The sequence below is a fragment of the Oncorhynchus keta genome, unplaced genomic scaffold, assembly GCF_023373465.1.
Source record: "Oncorhynchus keta strain PuntledgeMale-10-30-2019 unplaced genomic scaffold, Oket_V2 Un_contig_10373_pilon_pilon, whole genome shotgun sequence".
Lineage (NCBI taxonomy): Eukaryota > Metazoa > Chordata > Actinopteri > Salmoniformes > Salmonidae > Oncorhynchus > Oncorhynchus keta.
The window spans coordinates 23,176-48,047 of NW_026277080.1; the positions used below are offsets into that span (position 1 = coordinate 23,176).

At 43.3% G+C, this 24,872-nt stretch overlaps 1 protein-coding gene and 1 long non-coding RNA gene across 2 annotated transcripts in view; both read left to right on the top strand.

Annotated features, from left to right (window-relative positions):
* Positions 1-210: 210 nt before the first annotated feature.
* LOC127916971 (uncharacterized) lies at positions 211-1,048 on the top strand. Its single transcript, XR_008096796.1, has 3 exons — positions 211-292; positions 874-917; positions 1,021-1,048. It is a non-coding gene; the product is annotated as an uncharacterized LOC127916971 (long non-coding RNA).
* Positions 1,049-15,541: 14,493 nt separating this feature from the next.
* LOC118370020 (titin-like) overlaps positions 15,542-24,872 on the top strand; it is a 29,299-nt gene continuing 19,968 nt past the window's right edge. Inside the window, exons 1-5 of the mRNA XM_052500372.1 lie at positions 15,542-18,760; positions 18,966-19,127; positions 20,579-20,637; positions 20,766-20,786; positions 24,487-24,743. Coding sequence (XP_052356332.1) covers positions 15,638-18,760; positions 18,966-19,127; positions 20,579-20,637; positions 20,766-20,786; positions 24,487-24,743 — 3,622 coding nt within the window. The 5' untranslated portion in view covers positions 15,542-15,637. The remainder of the gene's footprint in view (positions 18,761-18,965; positions 19,128-20,578; positions 20,638-20,765; positions 20,787-24,486; positions 24,744-24,872) is intronic.

Here is a 24,872-nt window from a genome sequence, read left to right on the forward strand (position 1 = left end):
TTACACACTGTACATAATGTATACATTACCCTTATCATACACATTGAACACTTCTCATATAGCCACATACATGATACATTGCACATTCCCTTGTGTCTGAAGCTCTTGTGTCTGATTCCCCAGAGCCCACTGGTACCTTGTGGTGATCTGTTTCCCTGGCCTGGAGCAGGCCCAGCATGAGTGGTCTGGCCTAGCTGGAGTGGAGGCCAACGGGGGAAGAGGAAATGCCAGCCCCAGGCTTCAACTGGGCCTTCTCCAGAGGCCAGCAACCCCAAACTGCAGAACGGAGCAGGTGCGTTGGACAGCGCCCGATGCATTGTGTGTTTGTGATATTTACCTTGGCAGAATCTCACTTCTCTCACCAGGGCTGTAATGTAATAGTGTTTCTAATCAACCCGGGTTGCGTTTACACGCTTCTTTAACTTTAATGATCAAATTAACGTTGGGTTAGATCCTTTTTATTTTCCTCAATAATGTTGGAAGGCAACTAGTGGGCTTTTTAGGCTGCGATGTCAGTCCCTAACTACCCTTTAAAACCCTATGTTAGGGCTTATGTTGAAAACAACTGAAGACCTCTGAAAATGAGGTCTCTCTCTAAAAAAACTGACGGTTAGGGGGTGTTCTAGTTATACCTGGATGTGATGTGTGTTATGTCTGCATGTTCATGCATGTGTGTAATTGAATCCTAACTGCAGATGGAATTATTTGGTTGGCCTGGTGGCTGTAGTTCAGGTCTAGCGTGTCCTCAATACCCAGCCAAGAAACACTGAGAAACAGAACATGCACATTTTGGCCATAACACCACAGATCAAAATCAAAGTAACTAAACATTTGCTGCTGATTTAAAAGTGTGTGTGTGTGTACGTACTTCAGGGAGAGCCAGTGGGAAACCTACATTGAAGCCCCACAACCCACCAGTAAATATCACCCTCTTTTGTAAATCAATAAAAAAATTGAAAACATATCAGATGTTTTGAGCATGTGTGCAACATTCTAAATGACATTATCCCAATTTTGAAGGCGTGTACCCAAGATGGTTGTCAGAGGAGACCATCATTAAGAAGTGAGAGTGCATTAACTGTGAATTAATTGGCTGTACTTCCCTCCATCTATAACAGTGTGTGTAATATCAAGGGGTTGTCTTGTCTCTGTAGACCCTGCATTCTCATCATGGACTCTCTGAAGATCTCTTACCATGAGAGCATCTATAAGCTCTTGCGAGTGAGTACTCTCTGTGTGTGTGTGTGTCTGTCGCGCTTGCATTGTTTTGTGTGTGTGTGGTTCATATGTGTGTGTACACTAGTTTCAATCTCTCCCGTCTGTCCTCTCCAGTTACCTACATGTAGAGTGGGAGGTGCGTAGAGGAACACGCAGAGACTTCACTGTAGACAGTATGAAGGCTTCCCACTGTACAGTCCTCTACAGGACAACAGCAGCGACTGTGGCCTCTACCTCCTGCAGTACGTGGAGAGCTTTCTGCAGGTACGGCCCTCCCCCTGTAACCCCCACGCTTAACAACAAGCTGACATCAACCATCCATTTCATGGGCACTTTTCTGTCTCCACTACACTGTCTAAAACACTTGATCTGAAATGATAACTGCCTGTCCCATGTATGACATCACACCTTATTCCAAACCTCTGGTTGGCTCACTGACTTTCTCCAGAACCCAGTGGTGCACTTTGACCTCCCCTGCGTTTGGAGCGCTGGTTTCACGGCAACAGGTGTGGAGGAAGAGGGAGGAGATCCGGAGCCTGGTGATGGGCTGCACAGTTGCCGGGGCAACGGCGGGAGCAGCTGCAGGTAGCCACGGTACCTGATCAGCAATGCACTACTACTACAACACGCCTAAACTGTGAAGGACTTTGACTTTTTAAATGTACAATACATGGAATATTTATACTATTTTTGTATTACTATTTTTTTTAAATAAAATGTCACAGGATGTTTGTTTTCTCACTTGTATGTAATGTGAATGTACAAAATAATAGGATCGTAAAATGGAATAAAATTGTTCATGTAATGTTTAGTTTTTTGTTATGTTATAGAAGAGCATTTGGAATGGACATATGAGTGAGCGCTCAAATCTAGTTTGCTGAGCAAAAGTGTAACTCGTGTATCCAGAACAGGTTTCTTTTCAAATGTCCTTATGACTCACACATAAAACCACTATAAATATTAAAGTCAATATTACTCAGTTATTCCTGTTCAGTGTGTCAGGCTGTTGTTTCTGACCATCAGTCATAAAGGACTCAATATGCACATGATTGTTTGCAGCTGCTAAACAATAGTGTTATCACACTAGTCAACACGTTGCAGTGTTTTAGTTTTGGCTCTCATGTTGTAGCTGCTTCGTTTGTAAGAGAAACCCAATGTTCCAGTGAGGAACACCAAGTAAGCTTTACACAATGACCACTTGTAATATGAGGATTAGAACAGCACCTCTCCCTGTTCTGTTTACAGGCAGAAATCAATTCCCCCTTTGTGTTTGTGCTGTATGAAAGTCTATGGACCTGACTCACTCTGTCATCAGAAACAGAAATAACATTCTCCCCACACAGCAAAGGGTTTCCATTTGAGTTTCTGTTTGTTTTCACGGTGTAAACATTGATTTAATGGCATGTTTATAATGATGTATTTACAATGGTGTATTTATAATGTGGTATATTCCTGGATTAAAGATGCCCCAAAGTCTACCTAGCAATGGCTGGACAGAACTCTCTTCTGTCACCATCACAATATTGTAGAGCGAGAATCCCAGATATGTCCTTTTAAGTTATTGTGTGTTTTTCACACGGGTACAGTTAATAGGTTTTTCAGTTTGGGTTGTTAACACTAAGTCTGATAGGATATGTGCTTAACCATATGTACTTAATTGGGTTAAGTTGGTCGTTTTTGGATAATTGGAGTCTTTGGTGCAGCCTCTCACAGCATGTGGGCCCCAGACAGAGCCCTCTTAGATAGGACAGAGCCCTCCACCCTACCTGCTGTTGGAAGGGTAACGGTCACACCTCCCAAATGAGTTGGGCTACCCTTTTCCTATTCGCCCCATCCAAATCTCTACCCCATTTGATTTAGCCACTGTCAGAAAATGGCCCCACTACTACAGTATAAAAACTAGTGTTCATCAATTCTTCCATATTGTTATTCTAATACTATAATTATGTTGGCTTTAATTCTGTCTTATAGTTCAGTTAAAGCCGTATAGTCAAAAATGCAGTAGCGGGTTTGAAGGTCTAAGTTGTGCTGTTAAGGTAAGGCCATAGGTCGACTGGTTCACTATGGATGGGCTTTACGGGTTCAAGGGTTCCATAGAATGAACCAAGGACATCCATACTGCTTAACTTGTCTTACACCTTCCAGCCTACAACTACTAATGCATTGGTTTAGGGTCTGGAGATCAGGACTGAGATCAATGTCCTTCCAATAGACCGGTCCAGATAGTCAACAGGTAGTCTGGAGGCGTGTTTTATAGAGAACCGTGTTAAAGCAGTTTGAAGTTTTGTTTTAATTTACAGATAGTTTAACCCATTTAAATGGGCTAACATCAAATCTACTTTGTAATGACAATAAAGAAACTCCATCAAGTGACTGAGTGAAAGTCTTCATTGTGAGCGATAATTGTTAACTGGCATGTTTAGATGAAAACACACTGACGTGTTGGACAAAAGAACCATGTTTATTTATTTATTTCACCTTTATTTAACCAGGTAGGCTAGTTGAGAACACCTTTATTTAACCAGGTAGGCTAGTTGAGAACACCTTTTATTTAACCAGGTAGGCTAGTTGAGAACACCTTTATTTAACCAGGTAGGCTAGTTGAGAACACCTTTATTTAACCAGGTAGGCTAGTTGAGAACACCTTTATTTAACCAGGTAGGCTCGTTGAGAACACCTTTATTTAACCAGGTAGGCTCATTGAGAACACCTATTTAACCAGGTAGGCTAGTTGAGAACAAGTTCTCATTTACAATTGCGACCTGGCCAAGATAAAGCAAAGCAGTTTTACACATACATCAACATGGAGTAAAACAAACATACAGTCAATAATACAGTAGAAAAATAAGTCTATATACAATGTGAGCAAGTGAGGTGAGATAAGGGAGGTAAAGTATAAAAAAATGCCATGGTGGCGAAGTAAATACAATATAGCAAGTAAAACATTGGAATGGTTGATTTGCAGTGGAAGAATGTGCAAAGTGGAGATAGAAATAATGGGGTGCAAAGGAGCAAAATAAATGAATACAGTAGGGAAAGAGGTAGTTGTTTGGGCTAAATTATAGATGGGCTATGTACAGGTGCAGTAATCTGTGAGCTGCTCTGACAGCTGGTGCTTAAAGCTAGTGAGGGAGATAAGTGTTTCCAGTTTCAGAGATTTTTGTAGTTCGCTCAGTCATTGGCAGCAGAGAACTGGAAGGAGAGAGGCGACCAAAGGAAGAATTGATTTTGGGGGTGACCAGAGATATACAGTGGGGCAAAAAGTATTTAGTCAGCTACCAATTGTGCAAGTTCTCCCACTTAAAAAGATGAGAGAGTCCTGTAATTTTCATCAAAAGGTGCACTTCAACTATGATTGACAAAACGAGGGAAAAAATCCAGAAAATCACATTGTAGGATTTTTATGAATTTATTGCAAATTATGGTGGAAAATAAGTATTTGGTCAATAACAAAAGTTTATCTCAATACTTTGTTATATACCCTTTGTTGGCAATGACAGAGGTCAAATGTTTTCTGTAAGTCTTCACAGGGTTTTCACACACTGTTGCTGGTATTTTGGCCCACTCCTCCATGCAGATCTCCTCTAGAGCAGTGATGTTTTGGGGCTGTTGCTGGGCAACACAGACTTTTCAACTCTCTCCAAAGATTTTCTATGGGGTTGAGATTTGGAGACTGGCTAGGCCACTCCAGGACCTTGAAATGCATCTTACGAAGCCAATGCTTCGTTGCCCGGGCGGTGTGTTTGGGATCATTGTCATGTTGAAAGACCCAGCCACGTTTCATCTTCAATGCCCTTGCTGATGGAAGGAGGTTTTCACTCAAAATCTCACGATACATGGCCCCATTCATTCTTTCCTTTACACGGATCAGTTGTCCTGGTCCCTTTGCAGAAAAACATCCCCAAAGCATGATGTTTCCACCCCCACGCTTCACAGTAGGTATGGTGTTCGTTGGATGCAACTCAGCATTCTTTGTCCTCCAAACACGACGAGTTGAGTTTTTAACAAAAATTTCTATTTTGGTTTCATCTGACCATATGACATTCTCCCAATCTTCTTCTGGATCATCCAAATTCTCTCTAGCAAACTTCAGACGGGCCTGGACATGTACTGGTTTAAGCAGGGGGACACGTCTGGCACTGCAGGATTTGAGTCCCTGGCGGCGTAGTGTGTTACTGATGGTAGGCTTTGTTACTTTGGTCCCAGCTCTCTGCAGGTCATTCACTAGGTCCCCGTGTGGTTCTGGGATTTTTGCTCACCGTTCTTGTGATCATTTTGACCCCACAGGTTAAGATCTTGCGTGGAGCCCAAGATCGAGGGAGATTATCAGTGGTCTTGTATGTCTTCCAATTCCTAATAATTGCTCCCACAGTTGATTTCTTCAAACCAAGCTGCTTACCTATTGCAGATTCAGTCTTCCCAGCCTGGTGCAGGTCTACAATTTTGTTTCTGGTGTCCTTTGACAGGAAAGAGGAGCCTCTTAAAGAAGAAGTTACAGGTCTGTGAGAGCCAGAAATCTTGCTTGTTTGTAGGTGACCAAATACTTATTTTCCACCATAATTTGCAAATGAATTAATTAAAAAATCCTACAATGTGATTTTCTGGATTTTTTTTCTCATTTTGTCTGTCATAGTTGAAGTGTACCTATGATGAAAATTACAGGCCTCTCTCATCTTTTAAGTGGGAGGACTTGCACAATTGGTGGCTGACTAAATACTTTTTTGCCCCACTGTACCTGCTGGATCTTGTCATCTTGGCCACCTCAGCAGATGGCCAAGTCGAAAGGTTATTAGGTTACTGTAGAAGACGTTTAACCCCAGATATCTCTGAAAGGGGGTTGGTCATCTGCTGCTGTTATTTTCCCCGAGGTCAGGACGTCGGGGGGTGCGACCATGTGGGGCGAACAGCCGGGAACCTAGCAACCATGTCAACAAAGACGGGAAACACCGAGCATATGGGACCTCTGATGGCAAGAGGATTTGGGGACTGAGGAGCTCTGCTGTTGGCTCTGGCCTTCATTAATTTGGGATGCGTCTAAATGGCACCTATTCCCTATATAGTGCTCTGGTCAAAAGTAGTGTACTATATAGGAATAGGTGCCATTTGGAACAAACAGACAGACAAGGCCAAGCCCAGAGAACTGGACCACTACACGTCAACAGTGATTAACGGAAATGCGCCCAATCCTACCTGTGGCTTTTGGCCCCAGACCCAAACTTCATTCCATTCAGTCTGTAACTATGGTGACCCACAGTAAGCAAGGACACAGTTGAGAGTGTGAGGCATGCTCATCATAACAATGCTGTCATTAACACTAAATAACAGCAGCTCAAGTCAAATGAATACTTATCAATCAAATCAACATCACTGATGCCGACAAGGCGCCACAAGTCATTTGAAAATTAAACAGTTAAATTGTGCTTCTATTCTTTTAAACATAGGCTACACTTTACTGTACAAAATCCTCTTAATGAACACTTCCTTTCAGCAAGCGACCTCCACTGACGCACCATCTAATGAAATGAGTACCATTCTTATACAGGCAATGACCTGTAATCCTGCTTGGCCCCAGCAGGGACCCTGCTAATTACCTGGGGATGAACCTCTCCCTCAGCCAACAGATTTCAGCAGACGCCCTCCAGGTGTGTATCCTAAATGGCACCATATTCCCTTGATAGGGCACTACTTTTGACCAGGGCACATAGGGCTCTGGTCAATAGTGCACTGCAATAGGGAATAGGGTGCCATTTGGGATGCATACTCTGTCTTGTAGACAGTAGGCTAGGCCATGATGAGGTAACTGTGCACCACAAGGGGCCACAGGACAGCTAATCTGAGCCGGACTGCTGGATTAGACAGATTTAGCTAGTTCTTTGGACACGATGGCTCTCTAGAGCCCCCCGTTCTTCTGTGGTCTCTTCATAGAAAACCAGCTTTCAATCCCAGCATTTCTGCAGGGGTCCAGACTCGTTGACCTTAGGCAACTTTATCATTCCCCAGGCTCCGTTACAGTATTTGTCAAAGGCTGCTGGTAATACAGTATTCACATGGTGATAGACTTTATGATTAGGTCCACCCTGTCCATTCATTATAATCTACAAGGCAAAACTGATCCTAGATCAGCACTCCAATAATATGTGCCACGGTGTGTTGTAAACCTGTATGTTTATGTTTGACTCTGTCCTTATTGGTTTCCATGAACTCATTGACCGGTGTGAATATCTCATTGTGAGGTTAGTATTACAGGTCTAATCAGAGGGTGTTGTTTTTCTTTGCCTTGCAGGACAGTGGTATCATCTTGATACCTGGACAGGAGCCCAGACCTAACGAAGACACTGGCCCATCTGCTGATCACATTATCCAATAAACCATGTTACCATTGTTGATTCACCGTTGCCGTAACGCCACCATCATCAGCTGAGTGAGTGTCCAACTGTAGTCTGGCAAGAGACTAATGGCAAGACAACGAAAAGCAACAGATTATTTAATTATAGCATATATTCTGTGTATACTGTTCAAGTATAATTAGTTTGTTGGCTACCTACCTACCTCTGTTTTTAATTGTATTTCCTATTCCCGGATCTGTTGATAATATGTCACCTGACTATAATGTGAAAACAACAAAGTTAGCCATTTGACACAGAGAGATCTCAACTGTATAAAGGTACTTGGAGAAAGCTAAGTCAATTCAAAAACAGTGATTCATTTCAATATCTGAAATCTATTGAGTTGAGATTGAATTGACCCCAAGCCCTATTATAGACAACTGAATCAGTAAAAATGACTAAAGCTGGCAACATAAGCAGTCCAGAGAGTTTTGGGGTGAGAGTGAGTAGATGATGAGGTCATAAAGGCAGCCCTCTGAGCCTTTGTCCTTTTAAGACTCCACCTACCCTTCTAGCGCTAACTTCCAAACAAGCCTCAGTCTGTAAATCAGGCCTCACCAGAGAGAGAGACCACCTGGCTGCCTTGCCCTAGTCTCAGCCATCTCACCTCAGAAACCACCTACTCTGCTCTCTGAGAAGGCATGCAAGGCAGTTATCCACTAATGACCAGACGTGTGGCAGGTCTCAACCCGATCCTAAGCCCAGCGACATGCACATCCTTACTGACCTGTTCTCCAGATGTGCTACCTGTCCCAGACCTGCTGTTTTCAACTCTCTAGAGACAGCAGGAGAGGTAGAGATACTCTGAATTGGCTATGAAAAGCTAACTGACATTTACTCCTGAGGTGCTGACCTGTTGCATCCTCGACAACCACTGTGATTATTATTATTTGACGCTGCTGGTCATGTTCTGTTATAATCTCCACCCGGCACAGCCAGAAGAGGACTGGCCATCCCTCATAGCCTGGTTCCTCTCTAGGTTTCTTCCTAGGTTCTAGCCACCGTGCTTTTACACCTGCATTGCTTGCTGTTTGGGGTTTTAGGTTGGTATCTGTACAGCACTTTGTGACATCAGCTGATGTGTCACGATCGTCATAAGGAATGGACCAAAATGCAGCATGGTATGTAGATAACCCACTCTTAAATCACACCCCGACCTAACCAACATAGAGAATAAAAGCTCTCTCTTTAGTCAGAGTGTGACATGATGTAAGAAGGGCTTTAAAAATACATGTGATTGATACTGAAACTAATCTAATGCTCTATACCAAACACTGGCCCTTATTTGAAGTCCTAATTACAGATGTCAATTGTCTGCCACAGCAATGTTAGACGTTGTGAATACAATAGACAGACGGACAATTCCGTTTGCTGTTCTGTTCTGATTTCCTCTGTCCTGAAGGGAATAAGCACCTTTCCTGTCAGAAAGGATAAGTAGCATCTAGTCACCTGGGTCTACCCCCTTGAGCTGCACTGTCCTGCTACAGGTCAGGCGAGCTTATTGGCAGCAATGTTCATTACTCACCACCAAATCAGCCTCCCGGGAAGATTGCATGTCTGTGTTGTGGTACAGCAAGTTCCACAAACACTGACCTCTACTGACTCACCTACACATACAGATGTAACATCTTAATTTGAGCCAGTTTGCTACAGCAGGAAAATAATCATGGAGAAACAGGACATTTTAATTGTGTGGATTATAATGAATGGACATTTCTTGTCGGGTTCGATACATTTTAAAGTGGAAATTACGAACTTCAGAAGCCTTTTTAAAACTTGAATACACTACAAGTTTGCATTCCCTGCTGTGCGGGAAAATTCTCAGCAACAAAAGAGTGATCAAATTAAGATCCTACATCTGTACTCACCTGAATTTATACTGACCTACCTATACTTACTGCTGTGTGTAATGGCATTGGGCAGAGAGGTTTCAAGATTTCCCTGAAAGACAGAGACAAAGGACACATTCACAGACTCTCTCTAGCTTAAATGAAGGCCACAATCAATTTGTGGTGATTTTGAATGCATTTCACATCTGTTGATAATGTCACCGTGAGAATCACATTTCACATTGTGAATCTCTGCAGTACTGTAAATATAAAAGGAATAAGTAAGTCATTAATTAATGTAAGCAGACCAAGCCAATAGAATAAGTAGGATAAGTTGTTATTGCATGTTTTGCAGTTGTGAAAATATGCAATTATGTAAAAAATAAAATGACCATCACTATCCCTATCCCCCACATTGGCCGACACAGATTATTCACAAGTTAAACAACCATGCACGGTTAGACTAAAGTCTTGCAGAGGCACCACTAAAGCTTATCAAATAGGATTAGGAAGCAGAAAGAAATCTCCTGCCAAAGTCCCATCTGCTTACCTGAGTAAGGCTGGGGAGCTGTCTTCAGCACTGTGACCACATCAAGTTACACTGGGATGATAGCCTAGCCCACGAGGAATAACCAGAGCAATAGCCCTATTTTTACACAATGCTATCAAGTGGATGGACAGTAAACAAAACCCTATTGTTGATGAACTGAGAAGGATTGAGAAGATTTACTCTCTGGGGCTGCATCTTGGATCTTGGCTCTTTGAGAAATGCCGGGGCTAACGAGGAACTGTGTTTTTTGGGTTGTGTCTGCCATCCTTCTGACAGGATACTTTGACACGGGTAGGTACAGTAGAGGATTTAATGATGACTGTTTGACTTCTGGTCACATGTATAACTGTCTCATGTACTTTTACAGATGCTTTGCATGGGGTTGCTATGGATAGAGGTTTGGTAGTGAAACACTTGAAATCTCAAGATCCCTCTGGGATTTCAAGACAACTGGAGTCAGATGAAGGTCTGGAGGCCTTGACCCACAAGACATACAAAGGAAAGGGTGCTATTTCTAGAAGAAAGCGGAATATTCTTTTCCCCAGTGGAGTGAAGCTTTGTTCTCAAGAGACTGTAGACCAGGCGATAGAACACCATCTGAAGTACTTTCACCAGCGAGGTAAGCTTTTTCACAACTGTATCTCATGGGCCCTGGGGATTCATTATGACCTGGAGTCTATTCATCTACCATCTTTGTTGTTCAGCCAGATTAATTGAATTCCTGTGGTGCATGCACTTTTATGCAAAAGGTTTTCAAAAGGGTTCTTCAGCTGTCCCCATAGAATAACCCTTTTGGTTCCAGGTAAAACCCTTTTGGGTTCCATGTAGAACCCTCTGTGGAAAGGGTTCTACCCGGAAACAAAAGGGGTCTACCTGGGGTCTACCTGGAACCAAGAAGGGTTCCTCAAAAGGTTCTCCTATGGGGAGAGCCGAAGAACCCTTTTAGCTTCTAGATAGCGTCTTATTTTCTAAGAGTGTATGTGACAGAAGGCTAATCTCACTCCTTTTATCATATGGCCATCTATGACTTATTACGGATTTAATATGCTTTTATTGTAATAACACAACCATTATATACCATCAAAATGAGTACAACTTTCTGTGATGATCTTATATTTAATTGGGAATGGACAGGTGGGGAAGATAAATAGATGTTTGTCATGTAAATGTGTGCTCTTTAATCACCTCCAACATGAACCATGCAGTAAGCAGTACTTTCCCAGCCTCTTTATTAAAGCCCTATGGTCATCCACGTGCATGGCTTCAGCCGTTGAAATACAGCCCGGTGTTACCATTCTCTATCAGTCGTTTGTTTGGCACAATGGTTCAGAGCCTTGTTGGAACTCAAGGGAAATTACTAGAAGTAAATCAACGACAGTAACTAATCTATCATGATTCAAGGGCTATAGTTATAGTATTCAGTCATGGAGGTTGAGAAATGCTCCACGTTTAAGATCAAATGTCCAACCTCATTTTGGTACAGACTGATTGATACGGGTAAGGGCCAGATTTCAGGTGAGGCCAGGCAGAGAGCCTGGCACCAGACAGCCTTGCACCAGGGTGCCCTTCTGTCAGTTCAACCCGAACACGTGGTGCTCCACCTGGGGAAGCTTAGAGAGAAAGCCCCAGTCCTCGGTCTGAACCCTGCCTCTCTACCAAAATAGTAGTCCTCTAGACATTGATCAGATGAGCCATGCTGCCAGGAAAATATGAGAGCCCTCAGGCCTGCTCCCGCAAGCTCCTCTACCAAGGGCTTTCTGGTTGTCCTCAGCCTCCAAACCTGAAATGTAGCCTACAGATGTGGCTGCAGATTGAGAGAAAAGAAAGGGGGTTAATGTTTTTTGCCAGCTTTTTTTGTTCCAAAGCAGAGGTACTGGTACATTGTGAAAACCACATGTCTTGAGCTGAGAAGTCATTTCAATGTCAGCAGGGGTGGTGAAATGGTGATGCTGTCTGGAACCTGGGAGTATATGTGTGTATGGATCAAAAAATGACCTCACATTTTCCTGATTGCCTTCATTTTTCATAGCTGTCCATTGGAGAGATTTTTCCTGTCAGGATCGCTGGCTAAATGTCAGCTAAATGTCAATGTTTGTTTTGGTTACCATGTCCTTGTACTACACAGTGTTATTTAAATCTAGATTGAATATTCATATACGTTAAGCGGGTCTTCTTCTACATCCATCTGTGTCACAGAGTGTGACCTCTGTGTCACATGTCTCTGTGTCAGTCAGGGTTGGGGTCAATTCCATTTCAATTCTGTCCAATCAGGAAGTACACCAAAAATTCTGGGTGTGAAAGCTAGTCTCTGACCCAGTCCTGTGTCTGTGTGCTGCCCAGTGTGTCAGGAGACGGTGTGGGAGGCGTTCAAGATCTTCTGGGACCGTCTACCTGAGAGAGATGAGTACCAGGCCTGGGTTAACTTATGTCAGGATGGAACTGTCAGCGTGATGGAGATTGGCAGCAACTTCAGCCGATCAGAGGAGCACGTCTCTCTTGTTAGGGCTGTGAGTGAGAATTTTGTACAATTTGATACGTAAAACATTATAGATATTGATGTGTGTGAGTATGCGTGTGTGTGTCCAAGTGTGTGTAGTTTATTGGTATGTGATTGAGAAGCTTTATTTATCAATGGATTCTGTTTTTATTTCAGAGAGTGGTGATGACTGCTGCTTCGAATAGGTGAGTTCCAAACGTTCCAATGTCTCTGTGAGATACCACCACTTGCATTCTGTCACAACGCAAAATACAGTGGGGAGAACAAGTATTTGATACACTGTTGATTTTGCAGGTTTTCCTACTTACAAAGCATGTAGAGGTCTGTAATTTCTATCATAGGTACACTTCAACTGTGACAGACGGAATCTAAAACAAAAATCCAGAAAATCACATTGTATGATTTTTAAGTAATTAATTTGCATTTTATTGCATGACATAACTAGTTGATACATCAGAAAAGCAGAACTTAATATTTGGTACAGAAACCTTTGTTTGCAATTACAGAGATAACACAGTTGAAGTGTGCCTATGATAAAAATTACAGACCTCTACATGCTTTCTAAGTAGGAAAACCTGCAAAATTGGCAGTGTATCAAATACTTGTTCTCTCCACTGTAAGTACATGCATGTGTCACGTTCAGCAGGTTGCAACGTTACAGAACGTTCAGGTCACTTAGAGCAGACGTACAGAATGTTGCATCCCGCTGAACGTCACACACGTTACTCAACCTCAACCCCTCATCAACCACATTGTATTTACACCACTTCCATGTTCTCCTCATCCCCGTCCCATCCACGTCAGCGAGCCCACAAGCTCAGGGTCCAATGTGTGCAGGTAGGCCTGTTCCCAACACTAAAGCCTGCTGTCTTGGTGCCCACACAGCTCTATAGAAACACTGCTGTGTTGTATGCTATCCATAACAGTGATGTAGTCCCGTGTAGCTCAGTTGGTAGAGCATGGCGCTTGCAACACCAGGGTTGTGGGTTCGATTCCTACGAGGACTAGTATAAAAAAAGTATGAAAATTTATATAAGTCGCTCTGGATAAGAGTCTGCTAAATTATGAAAATGTAAGATGTAAATGTAACATCACGGCAGGCTCCGTGCACCACACAGCTCTGCAGCCTGCTCAACCTTTCCCCCCTCGCTTCAACCAGATTTATACAACTACTACATTGTTGTATGATCATAGCCACTGCTGTAGACAGCTTGCATGTAGACAGTAACATGTATTATAGCAGGTCTACTTTTGTAATACCTGGTAGTTACATACAGGGTTACAGTGTAACAACATGTAATACCTGGTAGTTCCATACAGGGGTACAGTGTATACTTGGTACCTACAGGGTACAGTGTAATACCTGGTAGTTACATACAGGGCTACAGTGTAATACCTGGTAGTTACATACAGGGGTACAGTGTAATACCTGGTAGTACAGTTAACAACATGTAATACCTGGTAGTTACATACAGGGCTACATACCTGGTAGTTACATACAGGGCTACAGTGTAATAACCTGGTAGTTACATACAGGGTTACATACAGTGTAAGTTAACATGTAGTTACATACAGGGCTACAGTGTAACAACATGTAATGCCTGGTAGCCTGGTAGTTACATACAGGGCTACAGTGTAACAACATGTAATACCTGGTAGTTACATACAGGGTTCCTGGTAGTTACATACAGGGCTACAGTGTAATACAGTGTAATACAGGGCTACAGTGTAATAGTTACATACAGTAATACCTGGTAGTTACAGTGTAATACCTGATTGTAATACCTTAGTTACATACAGGGCTACAGTGTAATACCTGGTAGTTACATACAGGGCTACAGTGTAATACCAGTTACATACAGGTCCTGGTAGTTACATACAGGGCTACATGTAATACCTGGTAGTTACATACAGGGCTACAGTGTAATACCTGGTAGTTTACATACAGTGTAATACCTGGTAGTTAACAACATGTAATACCTGGTAGGGGCACAGTGTAATAACATGTAATACCTGGTTTTGATTTACAAAATGTTAAAGATTTGCAAATGACATCACAATAGCATGAAAGCCCTGTACTATGTAATTAGTTACATGTACATTCCTGCGTAACTGCCATTTGATTACACAGGTATGAGGGGTGTAAAGTGGGAGCTTTACAACCTATAATCTTTTGTATCACATGTGGAAGTTACTGATTGATTGTCTCTCAACATTGATTGTCTCTCTTTCACACAGTAATACCTGATTGATTGTTCACACAGTCCAACATGTTGAAGTTACTGATTGATTGTCTCTCTTTCACACCAGTTACTGATTGATTGTCTCCCTTTCACACAGTCCAACATGTTGAAGTTACTGATTGATTTACTGATTGATTGTCTCTGATTGATTCTTTCACACAGTCCAACATGTTGAAATTACTGATTGATTGTCTCTCTTTCACACAGTCCAACATGTTAAAGTTACTGATTGATTGTCTCTCTTTCACACAGTCCAACATGTTGAAGTTACTGATTGATTGTCTCTCTTTCACACAGTCCAACATGCGGCAATTGTCTCCACCAGTCCAACATGGGAAGTTAACCACCCAAAACAAGGTTGACCTCTTAACCTCAATTCAATTGTCTGGGCAAAATGCATCCGTATTTTATGCCATCTGTTGATCAGTGACGGTATAGCTAGACTATTAGCCCCTGTCTGTAGTGTAGTACTGTCTTTAGGTTATTGTGGATGCTGCATAGGACTACTGTAGCCTGATCAAGACACGCGTTGCTCCCAGAATAGGCCTTTAATCCTTCTTAATGACACACCACGTTGTCAATGGGCAGTGGATAGAGGGACCGCTAGACTTTCCTAAGAGATTGTCTGAACCGCTTGTCTGGACACACTGCTTTTCAATTTCAGTGCCAGACATGTTCAGTAGCAATTCATTGATGTCATGTAGAATGTTTTCTTATATAATTGTATTTTGTGTCATGTATAATACACCCTCTTTTTATTCATACTTATATATTTTTTGTTTCTGGGTCCCTTCTTGTTTTTTTCTGTAGATAATGAAGTCATTGTCATACAGCCAGACACCTTCCCAACCTTGCGAGGAGATGTTGACGTCATTCCTGTCATTACTGCAGAGCCAGTTGAGGAGGTCACAGAGATGGTCCCGCCAGAAACTACTGACTCTGTGACTGAAGATGCTGACATCGACGTCACCTCAGAGACCGACGAGACAATACAGGAGATAGGAGAGGACGCCACTACCGAAGCTGCCTTTGACGTCAACTCCGAAACAGCAGTTGAAGTCATTGCTGAGACTAGTGATGAGGTTAATATGGCTGCTGTTGAGGAATCATCCGATGCTACCTCAGATGACACTGTGGAGATGGCACTGTTCACATCTGAACCTATTGTCACTGTCATCCATGAGCCCATTAATGAGGTAATTGGGAAAATGTATGAGGAAGTAATCTCAGAAACCACACACAATACAGTGGAGGAGGCAGAAGAGGCAGCTGCAGAGGTCCCACCAGAAGCTGCCATTGTGATCCCTATAGAGGTCCCACCAGAAGCTGCCATTATGATCCCTATAGAGGTCCCATCAGAGGCTGCCTTTGAGATCCCTGCAGAGGTCCCATCAGAGGCTGCCATTGAGATCCCTGCAGAGGTCCCTTCAGAAGCTGCCATTGTGATCCCTATAGAGGTCCCATCAGAAGCTGCCATTGTGATCCCTATAGAGGTCCCATCAGAGGCTGCCGTTGAGATCCCTGCAGAGGTCCCATCAGAGGCTGCCATTGAGATCCCTGCAGAGGTCCCTTCAGAAGCTGCCATTGTGATCCCTATAGAGGTCCCATCAGAAGCTGCCATTGTGATCCCTATAGAGTTCCCATCAGAGGCTGCCGTTGAGATCCCTGCAGAGGTCCCATCAGAGGCTGCCATTGAGATCCCTGCAGAGGTCCCTTCAGAAGCTGCCATTGTGATCCCTATAGAGGTCCCATCAGAAGCTGCCATTGTGATCCCTATAGAGTTCCCATCAGAGGCTGCCGTTGAGATCCCTGCAGAGGTCCCATCAGAGGCTGCCGTTGAGATCCCTGCAGAGGTCCCATCAGAGGCTGCCATTGAGATCCCTGCAGAGGTCCCTTCAGAAGCTGCCATCGATATGCCTGTTGGGTCCACAGACAAGGATATCCCAGAACCTGAAATAACATTTATTCCAGAAACTTCTTTGGAGGCCATTTCTGAAACCCCCTCTGAAGCGCCTACGGAGGCTGCCACAGAAATCACTTCAGATACCATAGACAAGGAGATCACAGAGGGTACTACAGAAATCCCTTCAGATACCATAGACAAGGAGATCACAGAGGGTACTACAGAAATCACTTCAGATACCATAGACAAGGATATCACAGAGGGTACTACAGAAATCACTTCAGACACCATAGACAAGGAGATCACAGAGGGTACTACAGAAATCACTTCAGACACCATAGACAAGGAGATCACAGAGGGTACTACAGAAATCACTTCAGATACCATAGACAAGGAGATCACAGAGGGTGCTATAGAAATCACATCAGATACAATAGACAAGGAGATCACAGAGGGTGCTACAGAAATCACATCAGATACCATAGACAAGGAGATCACAGAGGGTGCTATAGAAATCATATCAGATACCATAGACAAGGAGATCACAGAGGGTGCCACAGAAATCACTTCAGACACCATAGATGAGGAGATTAAAGAGGCTGCCATAGAGGTCACTTCAGATACCACAGATGAGGAGATCACAGAAGCTGTGGTAGAAGAAAACGTCACTTTGGAGACCACTTCAGACATTGCTACCAAGGCAACGTCAGAAGATACTACAGATGAGGATATTCCAGAGGATGCAGCAGAATTAACTCCAGAAGTTTCTCCAGGGGACACTTCAGAGCCTGAAGCTGTCATGGAGATCCCTTCAGAGGGTTCAGATGGAGATGTTCAGGAGCTCCCTGTGGAGACCACCTCAGAGGCTACAGTAAATGTTGCCCCAGAAGACACTGAAGAGGAAACCCCTGAGATTTTAGAGGAAGTTATCTCAGTTGCCACAACGCATTTGATACTCGAGGCTACGGAGGAGATCACTCCAGAGACTGTACTAGAGGATACTGTAGCCACTACTACTAATGAAGTGGTAATAGAAATTGGTCCTGAGGAAGAAGTCACTCCAGAAACTTCAGTAAAGGCCATTCCAGAGGATGTAACAGAGATCACTGAAGAAGCAACAATAAAGGCTGACGTCACTCCTGAGGCTGAAGTAGAGATGAAGGAAGTTACGATGGAGGTCACCTCAAAAGCCACTTTGGAGGTCACTCCTGAGGTTGAGGAGATTACAGACGAAACTCCAGTAGAGGACAATCCTGAGGTGGAGATAGAGGTAACTCCAGAGTCTACTGAAGAAGTTCCTGAGGAAGCAGAAGAGGTCCCTTTGGAGACTGCAGTGGAAGACACTCCAGAGGCTGTAGAAGAAATCCCCCCAGAGACTGTAGAGATAACTCTGGAAGCTGCTGAAGAAGATTCAACAGAAACTGTAGAAGAAATAACACCAGAACCTTCAGAGGAGGAAATTCCAGAAACTTCAGAGGAGGAAATTCCAGAAACATCAGAGGAGGAAATTCCAGAAACATCAGAGGAGGAAATTCCAGAAACATCAGAGGAGGAAATTCCAGAACCTTCAGAGGAGGAAACTCCAGAGGCTTCAGAGGAGGAAATTCCAGAACCTTCAGAGGAGGAAACTCCAGAACCTTCAGAGGAGGAAATTCCAGAAACTTCAGAGGAGGAAATTCCAGAAACATCAGAGGAGGAAATTCCAGAAACATCAGAGGAGGAAATTCCAGAACCTTCAGAGGAGGAAACTCCAGAGGCTTCAGAAGAGGTCCCATCTGAGGCAGTAGACGAGATCATTCCAGAAGCTACAGAAGAGGCTTCCAAAAAGACAATTACTGAAACTACAGAAGAGGCTTCCGAAGAGATCATTCTAGAGCCTTCAGAAGCTGCAACGGAGATAACCACAGAGGCTGCAGGTGAGTCCACTCCAGAGGCGACACAGGAGGCTGCTGTGGAGATTACTCATGAGGTTACCACTGAAACTGGAATTTTGACAGACACAGAGGAGAACAATAATGGCGATCGTTATAAGGATGCAGAGGAGAACAATAACGGTGATCGTTATAGGGTCACCGAAGAAACAAATGATGACTTCCTAGGGATCCAAGATATCATAACAGAGGTGGAAAACACGGTAAGGAAATGACGAGGTTATTATTATTGCAATCAATGAAACACAGAATCAATAATCAAATTGTTACTTCATAAAGGATAGAAGCCTTCTTAAACACACAATAAGAGAGGTGCATCAGCTATAGATTAAAGACACTGTCTACTGAAATGAATGAGAGTGAAGTGATATTGTAATGATGTGATCTGTTTTTGTGTCCTGTGTTTAGCTGGGCAATGAGGTCGAGGACATCATGACGAGGCCGTCCACACCCATGAAGGAGCAGGTGGTAGAACTCAGCATCCAGCTGAAGGGAGAGAACTACAACGACGCCCTGAGAGACCCCTCTAGCTTCTACTACCAACGCGTGGCCAAACATTTCACCCATAAGGTACAGTAGAGTTGGTATACTGCGGTCCCCACGCAGGCTCTTGGTAAAAACTATTGTTTGGTCCCGTCCTTTTTGACACCCGCTTTTGTTTTTGTTTCCTTCTTTTCACATACAGGATGTACACTGAATGTACAAAACATTAGGAACACCTTCCTAATATTGAGTTGCACCTCCGTTTGCCCTCAGAACAGCCTCAATTCGTCAGGGCATGGACTTTACAAGGTGTCGAAAGCGTTCCACAGGGATGCTGGCCCATGTTGACTCCAAGGCTTTCCGGTTGTGTCAAGTTGGCTGGATGTCCTTTGGGTGGTGGACCATTCTAGATACATACGGGAAACTGTTGCGTTGCAGTGTTTGAAACACTCAAACCGGTGTGCCTGGCACCTGCTATCATACCCCGTTCAAAGGCACTCAAATAATTTGTCTTGCCCATTCACCTTCTGAATGGCACAAATACCCACTCCATGTCTCAATTGTCTCCGGGCTTAAAAATCCTTCTTTAACCCGTCTTCTCCCCTTCATCTACACTGTCTGAAGTGGATTTAACAGGTGACATCAATAAGGGATCTATCTGTCATGGATAGCAGGTGTTCCTAATGTTTTGGACAGTGTATTTTACACGATTAACTCTTGCGTGTACAGAGTAGAAACAGAAAGTTCCGAAGAGGTTGAAAGATATCTATATATATTCTACTGTATCTATTTACTGTAAACAGCTTTCGAATGTTGTACTGGTTGTCCGGGCTTGCCAGCTACATACTGTATTCACTGAAGAACAGGAAGAAAGCTGCCTGGAAAAATCAGAGGTGCACCAGTCAGTGTGACAGCTCTGGAAACATGTCCTCTGCTGGGAACCCATAGTGACGGATGGTGTATTCCCATCGCTGGATGTTGCCACCTCACATTTTGGCCTTTTCTCCGGCAGAGCCAGAGTTTATGTCAGAGCAGAGGCCATTAGTTATAGACGTGTCCCAAATGGCCGCCTATTTCTCAATATAGTGCAGTGCTTTTGACCAGGGCCTGATCAGAGCCCCATGGGGCTCGGGTCAGAATTAGTGCACTAAATAGGGAATAGGGTGCCATTTGAGATGCAGACATACAGAGAGGATGAATAAGTAAACAACAGGACAGAGCCTTACTGCTGCTGGCCAAGAGGGGAAAGAAGGGAGGTGGCACAGATCCTAGAGGACAGCTTTAGCACACAGACAGCCACTACACAGACTTGGACAGGGGACTGACTTGATTTTTGTCTATACTGCAGTAACTGATCATACTATGTGGTCCTGGACTGAGAATGATATCGCTCACTGGTGGCGTAAAGGATTCACAGTACTGGTGTAGACGCAGGCATGTCTGGCGAACAGGGTGGATCTTTTTCATTCTCCTGAGAAAAACTCCAACTTGACGTGGTAATTAATTAAGTGTGTTTTCTTTTCATCGTTCTCATCTAGATTGAAGATGCATTTGAAAGGTTACCAGGATTCAAGAAGGTCTTTGTAGTTGAATTCAGGTAAGCGTCATTAACAGCTATAAATACATTGATCTACTACCTATAAAGCATCATATTTAATTGAACAGGCAATATGCTATTTCAATATCAAGTTATAATATTTCTTTGTCTTTTCCAAATGTGTCCAGGCCTCAGAAGGACCTCCAAAGGTAAGCATGTTTTCTTTCTTCTGACCCAAATAACTGTCTCACAAGGTTTACATCCAATTGGCTACAGATGTTCATGCGAATATTCTAAAATCTGCATAAAACCACATGCTTGTTGCGGATAAAATGCTTTGCGCGATGATGTAGTACACATGGAAATAACTTTTGCAGTTAAATTCCCATATACTGAATAATAAATCCAAGTTAAATGGGTTTCCCTCACAACTCTAATTATGTTTTTTTCACCACAAAGTTAGCATTATATAGTGAATGTGCCCACTATGACTTTGGCATATGCATTCTAGCCAACATATAGCATATACAGCAGGCTACTTTAATCAAATCAAATGTATTTATATAGCACTTTGTACATCAGCTGATATCTCAAAGTGCTGAACAGAAACCCAGCCTAAAACCCCAAACAGCAAGCAATGCAGGTGTTGAAGCACATTGGCTAGGAAAAACTCCCTAGAAAGGCCAAAACCTAGGAAGAAACCTAGAGAGGAACCAGGCTATGAGGGGTGGCCAGTCCTCTTCTGGCTGTGCCGGGTGGAGATTATAACAGAACATGGCCAAGATGTTCAAATGTTCATAAATGACCAGCATGGTCAAATAATAGGTCTGGGACAGGTCAGGATTCCATAGCCGCAGGTAGAACAGTTGAAACTGGAGCAACAGCACAGCCAGGTGGACTGGAGACAGCAAGGAGTCATCATGCCAGGTAGTCCTGTGACACTGTGGCCCCATCTGATGATACCCCCGGACAGGGCCAAACAGGAAGGACATAAATAACCCAACCCACTTTGCCAAAGCACAGCCCCCACACCACTAGATCAGTTAGGATATCTTCAACCACCAACTTACCATCCTGAGACAAGGCCGAGTATAGGGGGGGGGGGTGCCAACCCAGACAGGATGATCACATCAGTGATTGTTATGGATAATCATTTTTACTTGTCAAATGGCAGCCAGCCAAGCATTGATCATCATGTCACCAGAATAAGACCCTCAATATTTATCAATGTATGCACATAAATGCTTTTCCACCACCATATCTCTCATAATTAATTCCCACCTTGTCTAGCGGATTTGTTTTGTCTAACAGATTTACCAACAGATTTACTGTTCCCATCAGGCCTGTCGTGACATTTTTTATCCAACATGTACTTTACTTTACATAAAAAGGATGGCTGGAAACGTGGTTACTGTTAATGCATTCACATGTCAGGATTTATAGCTCCTAAATCCATGACAACGACCACTGACACACACATTACAGTTGATGACGTCCTGGACAGTGCTGTAATAACAGGCTAGATACCTGTGTGAAAGTGCACTGGAGTGTGATAAATCCATCTCATTGTAATGCTATCAATCCCAGTTCAACCATTATGACTGCACAGTTGAGCTAACCCAAATCCCACTGAGTCTATCTCACATGTATATCTACTAATGGGATATGCATGTGCATCTGTGTCTGGCTGAGCCAAAGAACCAATCCTTTACTGTACCTACTGCATGGTTAGATGTTTTCTGCTTATGATGAGATTAAAGGCAGAGCTTTATGACAAGATCACTTTCCTCCTGACTGTCAACCAGTACGGAGGCTCCAGGCCAGATTCCCCCGCAGGTTTAGCCCCTCACTGGTTTCCCCTACAAACTGGCATTGTGGAAAACTAAACGTTGCGAGCACAGTGAGGCCTTTAAACCACCTTCGGCTCTTCACAGTTTGTTCTGCAGGTCATATAAAGCCCTGTTAGCATGCAACCTTTAAACGGAGCTGCCAGGGAATTAGAGCTGAAGGAGAATTGGTCTGTCTGGGGGGAGAAAGGGAAGATGGTCATAAACTGACCAGGAACACAGTATCTAGATTAGGATATAGCTTCACCAACCTAGGACCACTTTAAAGGTCCAATGTAGCCATTTTTATCTCAATATCAAATCATTTCTGGGTAACAATTAAGTATCTTACTGTCATTGTTTTCAGTTAAAATAGTCAAAAAGAAACGGAAATATTTTCTTAGCAATGAACACTTTCTCAAGCGAGAATTTCCCTCGGACTGTCTGGGAGTGGTCTGTGTTAAGAGGGGGAAACTGAAAACTAGCTGGTATTGGCAGAGAGGTTTGAAACTCTCTTTCTAATTGTTCTATTAAATAACTGACCGCATGGTGATGAAAAGGCATAAGCTCCATACCACCAAAACAGGCAGAAATGTCAGGCTGTCTTTTTAAACAGCTCTTTTACTTAAAAGGGGATTATCATAGTTTTCACAATTTCACAGTAAAGTTCCAACCTCATTGTGTGGAAATATCTATAAAACATGGGAAAATCACGTTTTTGACTGCACTGTGCCTAAACTAGGACCTCTGTAATAATTAAGCTAGGACCTCTTTAAGCTAGGACCTCTTTAAGCTAGGATCTCTTTAAGCTAGGACCTCTTTAAGCTAGGACCTCTTTAAGCTAGGATCTCTGTAATAATTAAGCTAGGACCTCTGTCTCTCTCTGTTCCTCAATGTATCTCTCTGTTCCTCAATGTGTCTCTCTGTTCCTCAATGTGTCTCTCTGTTCCTCAATGTGTCTCTCTGTTCCTCAATGTGTCTCTCTGTTCCTCAATGTGTCTCTCTGTTCCTCAATGTGTCTCTCTGTTCCTCAATGTATCTCTCTGTTCCTCAATGTATCTCTCTGTTCCTCAATGTGTCTCTCTGTTCCTCAATGTGTCTCTCTGTTCCTCAATGTGTCTCTCTGTTCCTCAATGTGTCTCTCTGTTCCTCAATGTGTCTCTCTGTTCCTCAATGTGTCTCTCTGTTCCTCAATGTGTCTCTCTGTCCCTCAATGTGTCTCTCTGTTCCTCAATGTGTCTCTCTGTTACTCAATGTGTCTCTCTCTGTTCCTCAATGTGTCTCTCTGTTCCTCAATGTGTCTCTCTGTTCCTCAATGTGTCTCTCTGTCCCTCAATGTGTCTCTCTGTTCCTCAATGTGTCTCTCTGTTACTCAATGTGTCTCTCTCTGTTCCTCAATGTGTCTCTCTGTTCCTCAATGTGTCTCTCTGTTCCTCAATGTGTCTCTCTGTTCCTCAATGTGTCTCTCTGTTCCTCAATGAGTCTCTCTGTTCCTCAATGTGTCTCTCTGTTCCTCAATATGTCTCTCTTTTCCTCAATGTGTCTCTCTGTTCCTCAATGTGTCTCTCTGTCCCTCAATGTGTCTCTCTGTTCCTCAATGTGTCTCTCTGTTCCTCAATGTGTCTCTCTGTTCCTCAATGTGTCTCTCTCTGTTCCTCAATGTGTCTCTCTCTGTTCCTCAATGTGTCTCTCTGTTCCTCAATGTGTCTCTCTGTTCCTCAATGTGTCTCTCTGTCCCTCAATGTGTCTCTCTGTTCCTCAATGTGTCTCTCTGTTCCTCAATGTGTCTCTCTGTCCCTCAATGTGTCTCTCTGTTCCTCAATGTGTCTCTCTGTTCCTCAATGTGTCTCTCTGTTCCTCAATGTGTCTCTCTCTGTTCCTCAATGTGTCTCTCTGTTCCTCAATGTGTCTCTCTGTTCCTCAATGTGTCTCTCTGTTCCTCAATGTGTCTCTCTGTTACTCAATGTGTCTCTCTGTCCCTCAATGTGTCTCTCTGTTCCTCAATGTGTGTCTCTGTTCCTCAATGTGTCTCTCTGTTCCTCAATATGTCTCTCTCTCTATCAAATGAATATTGCTCCTCTAGGGGTATCTTGTCTGTGGTAGTCCACTACGCAGTGACTCTGGAAGTGGACGGGGCAGGCATCAGTAACGAGACCATGGACTACATCAACCTCCAGTCCAACGTGGTGGAGAAGTCTTACCGTGACGCCGTTGAACGCCCCACTGTGGTCTACACCATAACAGACTTCCGAAACTACATCACTGAAGCCCTGCACAAGGAGAACTTCATGAGCAACACCACTCTGGATGTAGACCCTGACTCACTGCAGCTAGAGCGAGGTAGGTCTACAGACCAGCTAAACTGTACAACAGGTGGTAATGAACTCTGGTCCTAGAGAGGTACATTATGAGAAGGCTTTTATTCCAGCCCAGAACTAACACACCTAACCAGACTAATAATAGTATTGA